Genomic DNA, 21,030 nt, shown 5'->3' on the forward strand with positions numbered 1-21,030 from the left:
ACCAAATTTATTATTATTGATGAAATAAAAATGATTATTTTTTTAAATAAAAATTGTCAAATGCATTACTTTTACAACTTATACATAAACTCTCTTAAGTAATTTTTGGAAATATTGCATCTTAATTGTAGAAATATAATTGCATAATTTTTGGAAGCAGAAATACAAATAAATATCTGTTATATTTTTACTCCTTGATATTAAATATTTTTAGTTATAGAAAATGGTGGACAAATGGTATTTTTAAAATGGCTGATTGTGGAAAGTGTGACAAATGACCTTGGTCACTAAACACAGGGTTCTGGATAATGGTGCGGTTACTGTAAACATCACCTTTAGAATTCTTTATCAAACTTATTGTAATTAGGGTATTAACATGTGTAATTAGGATACTTATTTATTTATGATAGGTTTTACATTTAATTATTTGTAAGTAATATATTTCACTTTTTATTTAAAGGGTTATCATAATCTTTGTTATAAAAACTGAACCTATTAATTAGTTGAAAAGGCAGATTTTTTTTGTGGATTATTTAGTTGGTTTAAGTAGGCGATATGTTTCTAACATGAAACCATATCACAAAAAAATTTAATGACGTATTATCCGTCTCGCTAAGTTGCCATTTCGTTAAGCTATTGTCCTATATTAGCTGCAGAATTCAATGGTTTTTAACTAGTTCGCATTAGAGTATAAACCTTCACTAGTATTACATTAAAATCATAAGTGACTTTAATTATTATAAAGAGATAATCTCTCACATAAAGTTACTGCAAAGATTTATTGATTTTCATTGTTTTATTATGAGTTACTTATATCATGTATTTTTTCAGAATTTCAAAGAGACATCTTTTAATTTAATTACCTATAAGTACTATAAGTATGTCAACTATGTCTGATCGGAAGGCTGAATTAGAAAAGAAAAAGGCCAAACTTCAGGCGTTTAGAGAAGAGAAAGAAAGAAGAAGAAGAGAAAGAGAGCAAAGAGATGTACGTTATAATATTTATTATCATGAGTATTTAGTGACAGCATTCATTAATAATTATCTTAAGAGAAATAGACCTATTACTGAATTCTATATTAACAGTTATTGATAACTTCGTGGCATACCTGCTCCACTACGTTCTTCAAACTGTGAACTTTAGTTTGACGTTTTATGTACAGTACTTTGAATTAATAATTTACAAGACTGTTTGACTTTACCTTTTTTTTTTAGAACTCTGCTCGAATAAATTTACCCGATAAACGAACTCTTCTTAAATAAATTTCCCAGATAAACGTTTCAAGTAAAAATAAAGAACTGAACATAGTCTGCCATTAGTACGGCGCCTTTAATTGCAAAAATATGAAGGCATGAGGATCCCAAAATCCTTTTGGTTACATTAATCACCTAAGAATCCAAAGACTGTTCGCTGATTGCAGCTACTTGAATTTGCGTACTAGACAATTTTTATTCATTTCGTTCGAACTTTTCTTTTCAATCAAACATTGTTCTTTGAGATTAACGATACCTTTTCTAGTCTACGATATTCCATCAACTCTATTATATACCCTCACTTTTGTCTACTGTACATCACTCATGCTTATAATTATAAAATAACGAATACATGCTGCTCTTGTAGGCTGAGGAGGCCGCTTTGCGAAAACCTAATCCCGATAAGGACCAGCGCAAGGTTGATGAAATGTTATCCTCTTTGGGAATAGCTCCTGTTTCAGGTAATTAATTGGTAACATAATTTTTAACTTTATTAGATAAAATTTGAAATGATTTCTTTTTAATTGCATGATTAATTAAGTTCATAAGATTAAGAGTCAGTTGGGTTTTGAGAGGGGATACTTAGTGATTTTAGTTTTGGTATACCCTTTTTATCGTAAGCTACTGACATATTGTTTTTTTTTTCCCGCGCATTATCAGTCTTGAATATTTCAGTTTATGAACTTGTTACGAGCAGATGATTACCAGCTTCACACGATATATTGTTATTCCGGTAACATCGTGAATTGAATGATATCTTGTTACCTAAATTATCTTAGTAAGGTGGGTAGTCGTTAAACACATCTACTTGAATTTGCACCAAAACAATTATTTTCGGCCTCACCTTGTTCATTAGGATTAATGAACTCCATGAAACACTATCGTGAAACTATGTTTCAGTTTTTACTGAGGTGATAAACTAAAAAATCTTTCACTTAGTTAATGAGCAATAGATTTTACTCTTATAATTTGGAACTAGAATCTTAAATTACTTTTACAAATTAACACGTAATTTCTTTTACTGATGATCAAGATTAGATTTGCGAACTGGATAGCAAGAAGCCTCAACAAAAGTCACCACGCGGCAAGCTGACGGACGAATAAAAATGATAAATTGTTTCCCTTGAATATCACCTGCATTTGTTGCTGTAAATTAAAAGTATGGCTAAAATTCTAAATTTGCTGAAAATCCGAAGACTACATTCCTAACAACTATAATAAGAATTTAATATGAGAAAGTAGCGAAGAATCTGTCTTACATTTTGATTTTGTTTAGGAACGTATATGAAGTTGTAATGTGTTTATTTTTAATTGATTAATTTGTGATTTTAATTGGATTACAGATGTATTGTCCAGCTTAACTTTAGTACCCTCATTAAACAGCCCAGATACAGGAAGTATGACAGGAACTCCAGATACAAGTATCCTTACGCAGACACCTGGGTAAATAAGCTTTTTTTTTTGTGAATTCGTGTTAAACATTAAATAAATAAGTATTTACACAATTAATATTTTATTTAATAAGATACAAAATCCTTCTAACTAAAATATAAACTTTAATGAAACATAAATGAAATTATTAAAAAACATTTTAAATTTTTGTAAACTAAGCCCACTTCTAGACAAAGGCCTCTCCCAGTTTCTTCCTTAATTTTTTATGTTGTGCCAACCTTTTCCAGTTGATGCTAACTACTGACTCCAGTTAATTATTATTGAAAGATAAAACTTAAATTTACTTCAAAACTAGAAGAAAGTTGTAATTTGAGGCGTGCTAAAAGACAAATTTCATTTACTCAGAATGAGCTGTCCTACCTTTCCATCGGTATGAATTATTAATGAATTTTTCAGTGTTTGTCATTTAGTAAAAAGGTTTATACCAGATTATTCACACTGATTAATTCTGAGGAAAGTAGTATAAATATAAAACGTGTTTTTTTACACTCTCCATAGATTCATGGAATTCATAGAATGGTTGTACCATTATCTGGAGGGGCAGATGACATAAAAATGTTTTGATAAAACAGTATATGCTTGCTTTAGGAAAGTATCTGTTCCCCAAATTATTAGCTTTAAAATGTGTTAACAATAAATTAAAAAAAAGAAGATACGGTTATTACACATATCTGATTCAGATTTATTCCTCTATACTTACGTTTCATCTCTGTTTTTTAGAAATTGGAGAAAATTATTTCTGTACATTTGCCATCATACATTTATACTTCTTTTTTTTTATTTAAGCATATTAGCGGTTTTTTAAAAAATCTTTCCAGTGCCGATTTAATTAATGCCATTAAGAGCACATCGCCCGCATAATCAAACTTTGCATTGCTTATAGAATGTATGCCTCTCTCTTCGAGTAATAAGGACTAATATAACTCTTACTACACTCACACAAATTAAAAGCAGAGAAGTATCAATAGGACCCATTGACTAAGTCCAGATCAGATACTGGGAAAGTTCTCTGATCAGTCCTAATCAGTCATACTAAACTTCCTCAAAAAACAGTGAAAATATAAGTTATATGCGTGACTTTTTTATACTATCTGCCTATATGCAATATGTGGTGGATGATGGTTTCATCCTTGTCTACTGTTATGGATTCACTCCTGAGTATTTTATCGGCTCAAGATTATCTAAGTGAATCGACAAAGTTGATACCCTTTATGGATGGCTAATTGCGGGACTTAATAAAGTAAAAGCTACAGATGTATATCTTTATACTCACTTTTCATTCTGCCTCTATTTTTATAAATTAGAGAATATTATCTGTTCATTGCCAGTAATTCTTTTTCTAAAGTTTAAAATTAAAACTTACATAGGTATTTCCACATAATCTGGGCTCTCTGAACTTCATCAAAAATTATACATTAAGATTTCCTATTAAAGGCCTGCTAAGCTAATGTGTATTACGGTACTGAATTCGATTCCTGATTCGGAACCTGGATTTTATTTAAAAATATTAATAAAGGGAATTTATCGTGAAATATGTTTGCTATCCGCCTCCTCCCACGACTCCTAATGAACGTTTAATTAAAGTAGTTAGATGTTTAGCCTGCCTGAAAAATTTAAGCATCACTTTACTTTTTACTTCTTACTAAACTAATTGATTATTTATTACTTTTACTTTTGCTTTTGGTTAAAATAATATCGTTAAAATTAATATTAGCAGGAAGAAAACGCCGCAATTGTCAGTTGTGAGTGTACAGTCTACAAGCATTCCGCCAAAAGAAACTGTGACATACACGAAACAAACTCAAACTGCTCATACTTCAAATGAAAGAGACGGTGAGTTTCATGGTTGGCAGGTAAACATAAAATTATGTTTGAAATTAGTCGGATAAAAATGTAATTATTGCCTAATTTTTGTTAAATAACAAAAATTAATTAATTTAATTAAAGCAATTAGAAAAGAATATATATAATAATATTTTTTTTTGGATTACAAACCAGTTGAGATTCTCGCTAAATTTAAAGTAATTTATCTCTTAATAAGCTGCGGATTTCCTACTCCAAAAATAATTAATAAAATTTAAAGTTACGAATTATAATGAAGACAAAATTAAATACTTTTGGAATTGTGGGAATTAATTGTTTATTGATCAGAGCGTAATAGTTAATTTCTAACTTAACTTTAGTACTATAGCAGCGAAACATTAATCAATTACAGTGATCAATTTGAAATTGAAAGTTCAAAGAAAAATGAATTTTAAGGAAATTCTCCGCTAACTTCAATTTAACTTTCACGAAACAACCCTTGCTAGCACGCTTTGGGAATATCCATTTATTTTTATACGTTTATTTTTTCATCTGAAATACATATTTTTATTTTTGTTTAAAGCTAAGGATTTAAATGCCAAATGCGACTATACTATTATTATTTTATTTTATTATTTAATAGTAATGCAATAATTCTAATCCTTTCTTCATTTCTCCTCTCAATTCATCTCGGTTCATCAAGTGTATAAATTTATATATATATATATATATATATATATATATATATATATATATATATATATATATATATATAAATTTATATTTATATATATATGACCCGAATTATCATTAGGATTGGTCAGTGTTACTTTTTGAAGTATAAAAACCCTTAAAAAGGACTGCAATGCTATGTTTTAAGATAGTCCGTTAACTATATTAAATAACTTTAAGAGGTCACAAAAAATCAAGATAATAAATATTAAGATTAATTGATAGTAATAGTAATGTTGCAAAATATTAAAGTTTGTTAGGTGTTTTTAAACGTTACGCAGTTACTTAACTTTTAAACGCAGTTTAAACTTACTAAGTTAAGTTACTTAACTTTTAAACGCAGTTAACTTTTAAACGTTACTTTTTTGTGCAGTTTTTGACGATCAACCCAACCGGACAGTTTTAATACTTCTAGAAAAACAATAAGCTAACGAAAAATAGTGCTGACTATGAAGTAACATACAAAATTAAAGTAAATGAGGTTTCGCCCGAATAATCTCAGTTAAGTAAGAAAATAAATAATTAACAAAAAGTAAATGTGATGATTAGGTTGAAAGGAATGTATGACACTGGAGAAATATGCGTAACCGAATCAAATTTAACGCGACAGACGTGGCTAAAGGCAAACTGGAACCCTTACCCAGTTAGAAACCGTAAATATCTCCACCCTGGAGAGATAAGGTTTTTAAGGTGGAGAATATGAACAATTTAGAAACAGTGGGAACATTTTTGTGACGTTGCCAACCAGTGAGAGTAATTTAAAAATTTTAATTATCAGATTTCGTAGAAACAGTAGTTTTCATTCAGGCATCTTTGTTATATAACTAAAGTTTTCAGCAATTTAGCACAAGTTAAAAGACGAAATCGATCAGAAGCAGCATCCTTCCCCATATCTCTTTCACTGGTCATTCTCAATTTGAAAAGATAATTTGTAGGAAATGTATTTTCGGAGGACTATCTAATATATTTAATACTCAGTTTTTCAGAAATAACACTATATTTTTAGATTTCTTGCTTGGAATTCATAAACAAGTTCCATTGCAGTAAAACTGTATCACTGTCATAGTTGGGTTTCTCCCTCGTTATTTATTTGAATTTTTAAATTTTTATCAAGTAGTTTAATATTTATTTCTACTCATGTTAAATAGTAAAGTTAAAATCTTTAAATAAAAAAAAAATGTTACGCTCTGATCATCAAATAAATGAGAATTATATTTACAGTTTAAATGTAAGTGCAATATATTTCATTTAGATGCATTTGTCTTGCTTGTAAGAACTTCAAATTCTCTTTGGTAAAGGTTGCTAAACGTTAGTAGGAAAAAGACTCATCAACTAATATTTTATTGCTTACTCTTACTATTGGTTAGGATAATAGTATCGTATGATTGATTTTTATGTAGTTTTTCTTCATTTTTAATGTATTTATTTATTTAAGTATACTTTTAAAATATTTTACTTACTTTCATAATAATTATTAGGATTTTTAAACAAATTTGCAAATAATTCATTGAATATGTTTGAAATTTTTCATGTTACGTTTTTTTAAAACTAACAATATAAAAAATATATTTGTGACTCGTATATAGGTTATAACGTTCCCCAATTTAAAGATGCCCCAATTCGGATAAATATAAGTATAAATGTTAAGATTTTGTACAAAAGAAGGGATAATTATTACAGGCCACTTAACCGTATTGTATATCCAATAATTTTGGTTTGAACTCAATGTTATTTAATCATCCGGAAATCCAACCTCTGTTCTAATCAGATTCATAATTTGCCGTGATATTTGGCTGAATTTTGTTGTCTACTGTTTATTGCAACCAAATCAGAGCTGTCTGATTGATCCTTGATTGATCCATTCATCGTTTCGATAACTACTTAATTTTTATATAAAATTATGCTAATTATCATTAGTTACGGTTTCTTACATAATTCTTATAATTACTGTTCTTTTTTAAAATTATTTTTATTGCTTTAGTAATTCTTTTAATAGTATTATTTATTATTGAATAGCTGTTGACAAATTATTTCAATTTATAGATTATATTAAATATTCTTGTCCTTAGTTGATGGTCTTTTGGAAATTGTCTTCTATAGTCTATCTTACTGGGATTATAACCATAAAATAAGCTTTATCTCACAATAAACTTATTTCATCTAAAAAAAATTGCACTAATAATGTGTTAATTAAAAACCTGCGCCCACTTATTTTTGTATTTTAATGCTGACGGTTGATGGTCAGGCATCCAGGAATGTTAACTTTTTACCGAATATTTTTTGGATAAAATAATTAATTAATTGCATGAAAAGATGGTTAGCCCCGCCTAGCTAAATTTTGTCTAGATGTTTTATTTATTGCAAGCAACTTTTCTTTAATTTTAACTGTTTTCGCAGACCATGAAACGTTTTCTCGAGCTAGTTGGTTAAGAGTGACTTCCACTAATTACCTATCGGTCATCTTATCATTTGGTTTTGAATATCTGTTTAGTGTATGAAAGAACCGTTAAAAATATACCTTGACTTCTCTTAATTCCGGCATCAAAGAAAAGAACAAAACGAAATAAAATGAAAGAAGCATGCCAAGGTTTGGCATTCAAATAAAATAATGGTATTTTTATTTGGTCTTATTGTTCTTTAACAAAAAGCATTAATAGAACCGTCTAAACCATCTTCATGTTGATATTTTTTCCAAATATATCTAGTTCTTTATTTTATTAATTATTTCTAGTCCTAAATAATCTCAAAAGAAGCACAACTAAATACTCGGTAATCTATACCAGCTTGTTTCATGTTAATTTCTAGATCCTAATTACCTCATTCATTTTTACTAAGTTCTTAAAAGAGAGTAATTTTTAGAAAAGTACGGAATAGGCAGTTTTTGAAAACTTTTTTCGAAATTAAAATATATAGCTAGAAAGCATTATAATTCGGGAATAATTTCAAATTTAAGTGTAACCTTGTCTTAGTTTATGTTAATATTTTATTAAGTTATCGATATTTCATTAACTATCTGACAGCTTACCGTGAGAATTTCCTGGATGCCTACGAATCTCTCTTTTTATACATTGCACCCTGGCACGTAGCATTTTTTTTTTATTTATATATATAAATATAAAAAGAGAAAAATACTCTAAAAGATGGCTATTGTCATTTTCTGTTTTGATTGAAATGGGAGTGTGGTTTTCTTATAAAGGCTCTGATTCTTCTTCTCCTCTGAAAGGCTACTTTGAGGATTGGTTTCGTCCCAGAAAAGGTTTGTTCAAACTACATATTTTAATTTTGTTAATACGCTTTTTTTTCTTGAAACCAAGTGTTATAGTTGGAAAGAAGCAGTTTCTGTTTTTAATATAAATTTTAATTGTATCTAATACTTTAATATACTTATTGTTTTTAATGCATGTTCTTCTATTTCAATATTGCAATTGTTTGTCCTGAATTTTTCGTAGGACTAATATTGCTTCAGGAAGCGGCTTCTTTTCATTTTTGTCTAATATTTTATTTTTTGCTTTTTATGTAACTGTGGACCTGTTTAACATTTTATTTAAATACTAATATCATTCATTTTATTCATTCACTAACTTACCAGGTCATTGAAAATCTTAGTTTTCTCAAAATTAGCTGAGTTATTTATTTATTTTTTTGAAGTGAAAGATATTACAAATCATTTGACCAACTTGTTCAAAGTTAAATTGGTGAAATATCTCCGTGAATAAAAAGTCCTTTAATTAAAGTCATTTTTGGTGAATTTTTTTATTTGGTTTTATTCCTTTCTGTTACTAACGCACAACTAATCAAATTTTAGTGGATGGATTTAATAAAATATGAATACAGTATTAGAAACGCTATATAACTTATCATTTAATTATTTAAAAGAGTTTATTAAAGAACTTTACCAAAATTCAATTAGTAAAACTGATTACCTAAATGCATGTAAATGCAGAATCAAAACCATGGGCCAGTTAATGTTAGTTTTTTATGGTACAGTCCTTGTTTTATTTGCGCAACCATTCCGCCCAATACTTTTCTTTCTTAAGTTTTGATAGTTAAGCAGCTATAAAAATCGATTTTCCAGATTTTTTAATGTTGTGTGTTTGTGTAAAACTGTTTAAACAATTAAATATTTAAACGAAAGAAATTGAGTACGTTTAATCATAAATTAAGTAATGATTTCGAACTTTAAAGAAATGGATGGTAATTCCTTTGGATTTTCGTTATGAAATAACGAGAATACGTTAAAAGTCCCCTACAATTGATGGTTTCAAGTTCTATTACTACTCTTCACTTTAGGAGAGATGGAACGTAAGTTTTGAAGTTACATATAAATATAATAAATGCAGTCAGCATGAGTTATGTTCATGAGTGAATTTTTTTTTCTATTAAATAACACTACTAAATTTAAAATATTCTATATTTGTATAATATTTATTGTTTCATCTGGATAAATGGTATAAAAACGTTCAATGTAAACTGCATTAACACCGAGAAGGAATTCATAAAATATTCCTTTCATTTCAAGACGAAAAAAAATGCCTTGTTACAATTAAACAATTATATATATATATATATATATGATTATATATAATATGTAATGAGGCTTAGACTTTCTTGAGCACATATTTAAAGCACTTTTCTACAAACTTTTTTCTAATTTATAATTGGGAAATTAATGTAATTGTTTGTATTTTTCAGGCTGCGGGGTAAATTAGCGACCGATATGTATATGTTATTGTATATGCGGATATACATAATTTTATTTATAAAATAATTTAAAAAACCTATTTTGCTTGACATCTATAATTTTCAAGATAATTATATATTTAAATGTTGCTTCACGCTTAAATGGTTCATTGAATTTGCGAAGAGTTAATACGGTCTCGAAAAGAAAGTGCAAATAACGTAAGTGCTGATGAGGTAAAGGCTTGCTGAATAAGCCACAAACCAACCGCCTATTGATAAGTCCCTTGCAAATTTACATTTTAATTCGAATTTATGCAGTAGACAATAACTTGAATAGTTTAAGTGTTGAAAGCCCTAGAAGTTTTTCTGTTTCTTTCTTGATTGAATAAAACAATTTTTCATAGAAGTTACTAAAATTCCAAATATTTCTCGATAATTTCTTTGATGTTGGAAAAATAATGTCCAGCATCATTGAAGCCCATGTTCACCCTATAATTTTTCCTGTCTTAATTCTAAGGCTGACCTTATTAGTGGTGGGCTAAGATCTACTCGCATTTGTCTTTAATAGTCTGATATAGAACAAAAAAAAAACTAGTACGAAATTAATACTTAGAAGCATTGTTCAGAGAGAGGTGAATTTATTGATTCATTGGCGTCTTTTTTCTGGAAAACTTTGAATTTTCTCCATTGCTAAACGATATTAAATAATTTTGATTGTATCTTGAACATTGGGCTGTGATATTTTTCTTAAAAAATTCTCTTCAAGAAAGAGAAGCAAGTAATCATTAAAAGTAACTTTTCTACGCATTTACCCCTCAGCCTAGTTTAGTTACTTGTAATTTATTGTATTAAAAAAAAAGAAGAAACAAATTGTATCACTATCCGCAGCTTAAACCAAAACCTATCTAATATATTAATTGGTTTTGTTCTGTTTGTGTTTTTATTGTTGGTTGGTGCGTGATTACTGACGGAAGCAGCGCAAGCATTTGGTTACTACGGTAAGTTCCATATTCCCCTAATCGCTTTATTAATATTATTATAAAAACAAATAGCTATTGTTTGATAAATATGAGTACAGACATGTCTAAATAAAACCCAAATGATGTGAATCCACTCAAAAAGCTTTTAAAGGAATGTTTATCTAACCTCTTGTTAAAATTAATAGAGTAATCACTGCAAACAAGCAAATAGAAGGTATCTTTTAATAGTTTTTAACATTATGTACTACATAAATGTTTTTGTATGCAAAAACAAACGCACCCTGCAAGTCACCTTAAAAGCAAATTTACTATTCGTAGATGTGGGTTAAGTAAATAAAAATTTACTCATTAAACTATTAGCAATGCACTGGATTTGTTTTCATAATAATTTAAACTTATTTTTTTATCTCAAACCCAAAAGCTTCCAAATTTAAGTGCAGTTTTAAAAAATGTACATTAATTGTTGCTTCGGAGAGCTTTTCACTAGTCACTTTTTTCCCTTATTTTTTTTTTTACGATCGTCCGTTTCGGGCTTTTATCCCGTTTTTGGGTTTAGTTAAGTTTATGATGTTATCGCTGTGGGGTTAAAGAAACCATACATGTAGGTTTATATTTCAATTGAGACTCTTTAAGCATAATTTTGGCTAAAAACTGGTTTACATATTGATTTTTAGAGAATTGCCGAAGTGGCATTGAGGAATCAGTTGTCGTGTAGAGGTGTTTAGTTTTGAACGATTGATGAATGAGACATTTTTTCTTCTTGATTAATATAAGGCGCTTCAACATTCAAGGTTGTAGACCGGAGCATTTGTCAGTGCACAACCGGGGGGCCTCCGGACAAGTCTGAATAATAATTATTTTTAAATTTTTTTTCTTCTTTGAGTTAGATTAAATATTGTAATGTGTTCATTTGATTTGATTATTGGGCTTCTTCCTGAATGTCGAGTTTTGCGTGTTGGTTTAAAGTTTAAAGATATATTGTCGGGATTATAGTTACCTAAGTAAAGTGTGAATGTTAGTTAGATATTTTATTATCAGCCCAGCGCTGTTGACAGCACATTCTTGTACATATATGTATTTTTGTGAGTTCCTCAAGGTTTTAAGAATATAACTTTTCTTCCAGAACCTTTAAGAGTTGGGTAGAGGTTATTAATTTTGAACGATCCACCTAGCTATCTCTTTTATAATCAAATAAATTAGGGATGTCTGTTTTTGTCACCTAGTTATTTTTTTATTTTTTTTTTGTTTAATGAAATTGCGGATTAAGAGTAACATTATTGTAAAAATTTAAAAAGTAACTTGTTATTTGAAAGTTGTCAGCAGGAACTAAAAATTGTCATGCTTTATACTGTAAAATGTTCACCTTTCCCTTTTGTAGACGAATTTTTCACATTCTGCTTAATGAGTGGATTCATGTACATTTTTACTGCAAACCTTAAACATCTTACATGCGAAATTCAAGTTAGTGTTCTCAAGTAACAAGCATGGATTTTTTTATCCTGTGCTTAGCCTATATTTTCAAGTCCTTCATACTGTATGTTTCATATCTATTTAATAAGTAGTACAAAAAAATGTCTAGAATTTTACTTCTCATCTATAAACTGAAGCGTGAATATAATAATAATTTTAACGGAAGTTTAATGATTCCTACATTCATTCCGACAAATATGTACTAATTATATGCAATGAATGTGTTTAATTATTTAGTTTTAAATTTGCAATAAGAATTTGCATTAGAAAAATCTAAAAAATCCTATTCACATGCTTGAATAGCGACATTGTATTTTTGCTTTTGTATGTTTGTCCCAGTTAGTGCTGTTTCAACACTTCTTATGTATTTTATATTTATATAAACGAAACAAGAACGTACAAATTAACGCACCCTCATCTTTGTACATCTAGTTTTTAATTATTATTATTTTTGTTATTTGTTGGCATTCATAATTATAAGTTTGTTGCTTCGCACTTGACATTTGCGTGCGCTATTGCTTAAATAATGTTGGGAAAAGATTTTTGCAAAAGTTTCATGAAACACAATAGTAATAAAAATAGTAATTATAGTTGAATTTTTATTTTATCTCGTTTCAAATCGGTTTTTAAATTCGCTTTGAAAATGTAAAATTATTCAACTTTGTACAAAATAAAATTTAATGTTCGTTAGTGTTATGACGAGATCAGTTATGTCCAAGCAGTTAGCTTTTTTGAAAATGTTAATAAGTTACAAGTCCAGTTGAAGTACTTTTTAATGGCATGAACCTTACTAGTCTGGATTTGTTGCTATAGGTCTATTTAACTTAAATTTCAATGGATTTGTGTGCCTTCTTCTGCGCTTAAACTAGCTTAACCATACTTAAATAACTCTACAAAAAGCACGATAAATTGTGTTCTAGGAATTCCAAGAACAGTAGTAATATTGTCTAGTGTATTGTTTACTGATTGCTAAAATATTGAATCAACAATATATTTTGACAGTGGAGAAGGCACAACCTTTGTGCCGAATTTATGGGAAATTCGAGCTTTATACTAGCACAACGAATTATAATAAATTCAAGCCAGGAATGTATGCTCATTATAAAGAAAATTGTTTAATATGGTAAAGATTTTTACCGCGTTGTAACTCCTAATTTTTTTGATGAGAGAAATCGCCCTTCGTGGCTTAAACTGTCTCTGAAACGATAGTGTACAAAACGTTTATTAAAAAAACATGAATCATAACTTAAACATAGTCGAATTAAGACAATATATAGTTTAGAAAATAATAATGAAAATGTATATTCCTGCTTTAAATTGCTTTAAATTTCCAAGTTCAAAGAAATTCTTTTATTTGGAAGTGTACTTTTAATGGTGTAAGTGGTTAATAATACAGCTTTACCGATTTTATTAAACCTGAAATGCTAGTACTTTTTTCAATAAAAACAAAAAATACTTTGTGAGTTCTAGATAATATATATTATTGTTTTCTAATTTTTAGCACTTAGAGCTCCTTTTACACTTGTTTGAGGGGCTATTATGCCCTCGCTGTTCTATATTTATTTTCTAAAGTTTAGTTATAAGGAAATTTAGCTAACAGTAATTTACATTTTTATTTGACTTGAAAAAAATTAATGCAAATATTTAGGACAAAAATAAGGTTGTGAAAACCTAGTTGGTAGTATATATAAATAAAAAAGTAGGCAAATTTTTGGTGCAGTATCTCCACAAACAATGTCACTTTTTAGAAAAAAAACTGTTTGAACTAAATACTTTGTCCAAAAACGTCGAACAACCATTTTTATATTAGGCTAACGTTCGGTGTTTTATTTTGTTCTTCCAGGGGCTAATTTTGAAAAATCTTTATATTCGTGTCTTTAAATTTGTGTAATGTAGAAAATTTCAGTAAAATGGGTTCAAGGATATAGAAATGGTAGGCTTTTCGTGAAAACTATTTTTAGTTATTTTAAGACCAAAATAAAGATTTTTCGGACCCTTGAAGCCCAATCAGACGAATGGCCGAATAATTGTTGTCCTTGAATAACCAGTGACCATAAGTCACTGAAAGTGTTAAATATTAATCTCAGATGTTTTTAGGCAAGTTTCGCGGTGAATTTATCATTAATAACAATTACAGATTGCAAAACCATCCTTAATAACCATTTCTGTTATACTTACAAAAATTAAAATGGTGACTTTTAACCGGGCAAACAGCCTTATCATTTGCAGTCCACTCCTATAACCAATAATTCACCGTATTTTTATGTGTATTCGATGGGTCAACAAGAACAGAACCTATTCGTGTTAGTTAGTTTTTAATTTCTTGGGCGAAGTTAATACTATTTAATCAGTCATTTATTTTCAATTTTATATAATTTAAAAACTACTGTTTTTAATATAAACTAATGCTGATCAACCAAAGTGTCACAGGAAATCTTTTAGGTTTCGGATTCAACTGAATTTATTAGTATATCTAATAAAAAGATCGTTCAATAACACGAAAAAAGACAATATAATAATTTTTCTTATAATAGTAGTAGATATTTAGATGTAATATAAATACATTTATGAGTTAGTGAAATTTCTTCTATGTGTATCTGACATGTGACAGATTTTCTTTCGCACTGAAAGGTCAAGAACCGAAAAACGGGAAGGGGTGGCGATGAAGTCTGGTGTAGAAGTGCCAAGTTTTATTTATTTTGCTTCTAATTGCATTGAGCAGTCAAAGTAGGATGTCTTTACACTTTTGTTTCTATAGTTTCATTCAAATTGGTATCAGTAGTTCAGTGACAGAGCTTCGCCCCCATTTTAATTGAAATGACGGTTGATCAAATTTATCTGTAATGTACAATTGTTTCTTCTTCTTTCTGACAGTTTCGTTTTGTTTTCTTATACTTGGTTCATCAAAAAGCGAGTACGATCAATCGTGTGGTCGCTCGGCCTTAATGGAAAGTACGGAGTTTATGATAAAATTATTCACTTTTTTTCTGCCTCTAAACTTTTCTTCATCAATGGCTGTGAGTATTTTTGCGTCATCGTTTTGTCGGATTTTGCTGTGAAGTAAATGGCTTGGGTTATTTGAGATATCGTGGAAAACTTACCAGACCAGTCGAGCATTACTCTCTTGTGTCCTGAATATCCAAGCGCCCAGGCACTGTTTAGCAGTACAGATTAGAATGCCATGGCAATTCTGAATTAACTTCTTAGGTCTTGAAAGTCAATAAAGTAGCCAGGGAATCAAAGAAAATGACTGTGGGATTTTTATCTTCTCCTCTTATAGTCTCAGTAAGGCATACACTTTGCAAACAGCTCTGTGCTAGATTTTCTAGCTTACCAAGATATACGAGTATACCTCGGATGTCACCCCGGCTGCCTCTCCTTCTTCTGTCTTGGAGCCACAAAGATATAAATTTAAAATAATTACTTAGTTAATGACTTTCAATTATTCAGGTTTATTTTTTATCTTAAATCTTAAGATCTAGTATCTCAATTATTTTGTTAACATATTCTCAGAAGCAATAATTAAGAAACGTGTTGAAGCGTGAATGAAGTGAGTAAGAAATGCATTTATTTTTCAAATCTAGCCTAGCTCTAAAACTTTTCTGGTGCGGTGCTTGGTATATATGTAAATAAATATACATTTATATCAGATATTAGACATGATGGACGTACTCGGAAAGAAATTTTGAGATAACCCTTTCTTGTCCCCTATGGGTGCGTTCCACTAAGCGACCACAACGACCAAAACATACCTTCAGGCGTTCCACTTGGCGACCGCGGTTGTTGTGGTCGTGGCGAAAACGTCACTAATGACGTCACTATTTTCGCTCACGCGAAGCCCACAACGCCCCATCTATAGAGCTGGGTCGAAGTGGGCGTTCAGAAATATGGCGCAATTTTTAAAACAAAATATGGCGACCGAAAAAATTATCTCATGTAAATAAAAGTATTATTTCATGTAAATAATAGTATGTGTTTCTCAAAAGTCTACAAAAAATAAATAAATAAATAAATAATTACTTATCCCTTTACATACTAAATCACTGAAAACACAAAATCATTTACCTGAAATAACTTTTAAATTCTTCATCTGAATAAAGATCAATTACACTGATAGCTAATAATACTTGGCCTAAGTTTTCGCTTTTTATCATTGCGATTTTGTAAAATTGCATTCCACTCTTCATCGGAACTAGATAAAGAACTTTCTAATGCATTATTAATAAATATCCAACTGTTGCCACAAAAGACATTTTAATTTTATTTAAACGTAAATTTTATAAATACTCCACTAAAATAAAATATAACAAATTGAACTATATATATTCTTTAAATATAAGTCAACTTTACCAATAATTAATAAAGTTTATTGTAACTGCTTATAAACGGGGTTAAAATTAAAAAACAACCTCTTCAAGCTTCTGACTTATTTTCGAGGCCGCCATAAGTAATGTTTACATGAACGGTTAAAACGCCCACCATCCATTCCACTTGGGTTTTCGATCGCAACGCTCACAAGCAAGTGGAACGGCCAAAACCGTGGTCGTGAGCGTGGTCGTTGTGGTCGCTTAGTGGAACGCACCCTATGTAGACCAAGGATTATGAAGCAACCAAATTTTTGATGGTTTTGCTAAAGTGGTTGTCAATTCAGGGAAACGTAGAGACAAACCTCCATTCAACGAATTTTAAATTCTGAAGCCAACGCTATAAAAACCAAGTGGAGAATCGTTGGCATTTTTCCGTTCCTTTTGTTAAAAAGGATTTGTTAATTTATAATATAGATACGGAAATGTATTTTTTTTCAGAAAGTGTAAGGAAAGCAGTTTTCCTGCAGTGATAAAAACTCTTAAAAGGTTGGCTACTCCTACTATGTAGTTTTCTGTCCATATATTCGGGTCAAGTATTTGTTAAAACAAAGCGCCATGCTGTCTCATATTTCCTCATACATTGAGGAAAAGAAGTTATGTTTTGTATAAAATAAGTCGGCCAGATGAATTGGTGTATGTCTCACGAACATGAATGGACTATTCTTAGATTTAATTTCGCTTTTCTTTTATTATAATTAATATTGAAAACAGTGAAACGTGAAAATATTGTTTCATGAAGTTTTAAAGTTGCTCTACTTTAGGTTCAGTAATTTTAGTTCCTTATAAAACTTGTGTTCCATATAAAACCTTATAAAAGCAGATGATTTGTAGTAGAAATTTTACTCATTTCGTACTAAAGAAGTCTGGTTAACTTTTTTTTATTTTTGTTAGTAGAATGAATATGTGCAATTTATATATATATATATATATATATATATATTTGTACTCCTACTTTTTTAAGTATTATTTGCTTGCATGCTCTTATTAGAGTCCTTGGTTTTTGCACATAACATACTTAACTTATCAATTTTGTTCAGATTATGAATCTGGAGAATCGATCTATTTTGTTTTTCTCTATAAACAAATCATATATTATTATATTATTTGTTTATGTTATATAATATTACATTATATATGTGTACTAATACAAGCAATTTCTATTACTACAATTTTTCGCTGTTTTTTTTTAGAGCATTTACAACACCTATAATCATCGCATGATTATAATTTCATAATGCAACTAATCATTGTATCGTTGATTTTATCATTAATCATTGTATGATATAAATTAAATTAACCGAAGTTTTTGCAACTCTTATGTACTTCAGAAAAAAGTATGTACACAAGAATATATTTTTCATTTTAAAGTAATTCATTTTCTTTAATAGTTGCTTGTAATAATCCTGTCTTGTTTGCATACTTGGTTCTGAGAACTGTAGCTAGTTGTTTATTCTAGTTGCTGGTGTTCGGTAAAAGTATCAACCAAATTAAAAATCATAAATTAAAGAATCCAGAATAAACACATGGTGATTTGTCTCTTTGTTTGTTTCTCTTTCAAGACGAGTACAATCTTAATCCAGGTTTAGAGTGGGAAGACGAATTTACAGGTAAGAGGTCTTATGCAAGAGGATGCGTTAATTTGTCTAGTTTAATTCGTTTTTTTTTTTCATTTACTTTTTATTTATTTATTTTGGTTAAGGTCCCTACCACATATTTTACTTAATAATATTAGATCTTTATTGAAGTCATATTTAAAATATAACAATAATTAGAATACTTTTATTATAGAATTAAATTTTTTCTTAAATAATTTCATTTTTATGTTAATTGTAAGTTAGTCCGCTTGAATAGAAATTAATTCAAAATTTGTTCTTTAATTCCATAAAACTGCTCACATGTTTTGATGAAAATTAAACAAAGCTTAAAATTCTTGTGAGTTGTGGTTGAAGAGTCTAAAAGAGAGAGAAAACAAAAAAAATATTGTTCCTATAAAGGAAAGCACTTGGTAATTTTTGAACCAATATTTGTATGTTTCACTAAAAATGAGTTTGCATGAAATGAAAATTGTGGCATGTATACGCACATGATTCAGTTACTTGCTTCTGCCGGTTTATTTTGTTCATTTACTTCTTTTTAAATTTCAAAAAATATAGTGAAAAGAAAAAAGAACTAATTTAGATAAGTTTGCGAATTGTAGAAGTGGAAACCAAATTCTGTTATGAATAACCACCAGACGGCTGTGAGAAGGTTAAAATACATATTCGTATTCGCTGTGAGAAGAACATATTCCTAAGAAATTTTGTTTTCTTATAAACTTTGTTTTCCTCAGTTATAAGATATAGTTCATTTGTGTACAGATCAAAAAATTCAGAAGATATAAAGGGCTGTAAATTTTTTGGGTCATGAAATCCTGTTAAATTTCGCCCACTCTATATCTTCCTCTGTGAACAACATATTCGTATGAAGTTTTGTTCTCCTATACACTTTGTTTTCCTCAGTTATAAACTATAGTTCTTTTGTGTACAGATCCAAAAATTCAGAAGATATAAAGGGCTGAAAATTTTTTGGGTCGTGAAATCCTGTAAAATTACGCCCACTCTATATCTTCCTCGGTGAACAACATATTCGTATAAAATTTTGTTCTCTTATACACTTTGTATTCATCAGTTATAAGCTATAGTTCTTTTGTGTACAGATCCATAAATTAAGAAGATATAAAGGGCTGTAAATTTTTTGGGTCATGAAATCCTATAAAATTACGCGCACTCTATATCTTCCTTTGTGAACAACATATTCGTATAAAATTTTGTTCTCTTATACACTTTGTATTCATCAGTTATAAGCTATAGTTCTTTTGTGTACAGATCCATAAATTAAGAAGATATAAAGGGCTGTAAATTTTTTGGGTCATGAAATCCTGTAAAATTACGCCCACTCTATATCTTCCTCTGTGAACAACATATTCGTATGAAATTTTGTTTTCTTAAAAACTTTGTTTTCCTCAGTTATAAGCTATAGTTCTTTTGTGTATAGATCCATAAATTGAGAAGATATAAAGGGCTGAAAATCTTTTGGGTCATGAAATCCTGTAAAATTACGCCCACTCTATATCTTCCTCTGTAAACAACATATTCGTATGAAATTTTGTTTTCCTTAAAACTTTGTTTTCCTCAGTTATAAGCTATAGTTCTTTTGTGTATAGATCCATAAATTGAGAAGATATAAAGGGCTGTAAATTTTTTGGGTCATGAAATCCTATAAAATTACGCCCACTCTATATCTTCCTCTGTGAACAACATATTCGTATGAAATTTTGTTCTCTTATTCACTTTGTTTTCCTAAGTTATAAGCTATAGTTCTTTTGTGTACAGATCCATAAATTGAGAAGATATAAAGGGTTGAAAAATTTTTGGGTCATGAAATCCTGTAAAATTACGCCCACTCTACATCTTCCTCTGTGAACAACATATTCGTATAAAATTTTGTTCTCTTATACACTTTGTATTCATCAGTTATAAGCTATAGTTCTTTTGTGTACAGATCCATAAATTAAGAAGATATAAAGGGCTGTAAATTTTTTGGGTCATGAAATCCTATAAAATTACGCCCACTCTATATCTTCCTTTGTGAACAACATATTCGTATAAAATTTTGTTCTCTTATACACATTGTTTTCCTCAGTTATAAACTATAGTTCTTTTGTTTACAGATCCATAAATTGAGAAGATATAAAGGGCTGAACATTTTTTGGGTCATGAAATCCTGTAAAATTACGCCCACTCTATATCATCCTCTGTAAACAACATATTCGTGTGAACTTTTGTTCTCATATACACTTTGTTTTCCTCAGTTATAAGCTATAGTTCTTTTGTGTACAGATCCTTAAATTGAGAAGATATAAAGGGCTGTAAATTTTTTTGGTCATGAAATCCTGTAAAATTACGCCCACTCTATATCTTCCTCTGTGAACAACATATTCGTATGAAATTTTGTTCTCTTATACACTTTGTTTTCCTCAGTTATAAGCTAAAGTTCTTTTGTGTACAGATCCATAAATTGAAAAGATATAAAGGGCTGAACATTTTTTGGGTCATGAAATCCTGTAAAATTACGCCCACTCTATATCTTCCTCTGTAAACAACATATTCGTATGAACTTTTGTTCTCATATACACTTTGTTTTCCTCAGTTATAAGCTATAGTTCTTTTGTGTACAGATCCTTAAATTCAGAAGATATAAAGGGCTGAAAATTTTTTGGGTCATGAAATCCTGTAAAATTACGCCCACTCAAT

General features: G+C 29.3%; 1 protein-coding gene and 1 long non-coding RNA gene across 29 annotated transcripts in view; one reads left to right on the top strand and one right to left on the bottom strand.

Moving 5' to 3' along the window:
• Window positions 1–21,030, bottom strand: part of LOC141447220 (uncharacterized) — a 111,093-nt gene that overhangs the window by 17,826 nt on the left and 72,237 nt on the right. The gene's annotated exons all lie outside the window — the stretch shown is intronic.
• Window positions 225–21,030, top strand: part of sw (cytoplasmic dynein 1 intermediate chain short wing) — a 36,540-nt gene continuing 15,734 nt past the window's right edge. For 2 of the 28 annotated variants that reach the window (XM_074113569.1, XM_074113588.1), the window contains exons 1-8: window positions 234–429; window positions 832–988; window positions 1,622–1,715; window positions 2,598–2,697; window positions 4,421–4,539; window positions 8,438–8,497; window positions 10,899–10,919; window positions 18,298–18,345. In XM_074113569.1, coding sequence (XP_073969670.1) covers window positions 881–988; window positions 1,622–1,715; window positions 2,598–2,697; window positions 4,421–4,539; window positions 8,438–8,497; window positions 10,899–10,919; window positions 18,298–18,345 — 550 coding nt within the window. In that variant the 5' untranslated portion in view covers window positions 234–429; window positions 832–880. Of the gene's footprint in view, window positions 430–831; window positions 989–1,621; window positions 1,716–2,597; window positions 2,698–4,420; window positions 4,540–8,437; window positions 8,498–10,898; window positions 10,920–18,297; window positions 18,346–21,030 lie in introns of all 28 variants that reach the window. The other 26 variants (XM_074113605.1, XM_074113637.1, XM_074113617.1 and 23 more) reach the window with 18 other exon arrangements.

This window comes from Rhodnius prolixus, unplaced genomic scaffold, assembly GCF_049639745.1.
Source record: "Rhodnius prolixus isolate KJV_2025 unplaced genomic scaffold, Rpr scaffold_1, whole genome shotgun sequence".
NCBI classification, from domain to species: Eukaryota; Metazoa; Arthropoda; class Insecta; order Hemiptera; family Reduviidae; genus Rhodnius; species Rhodnius prolixus.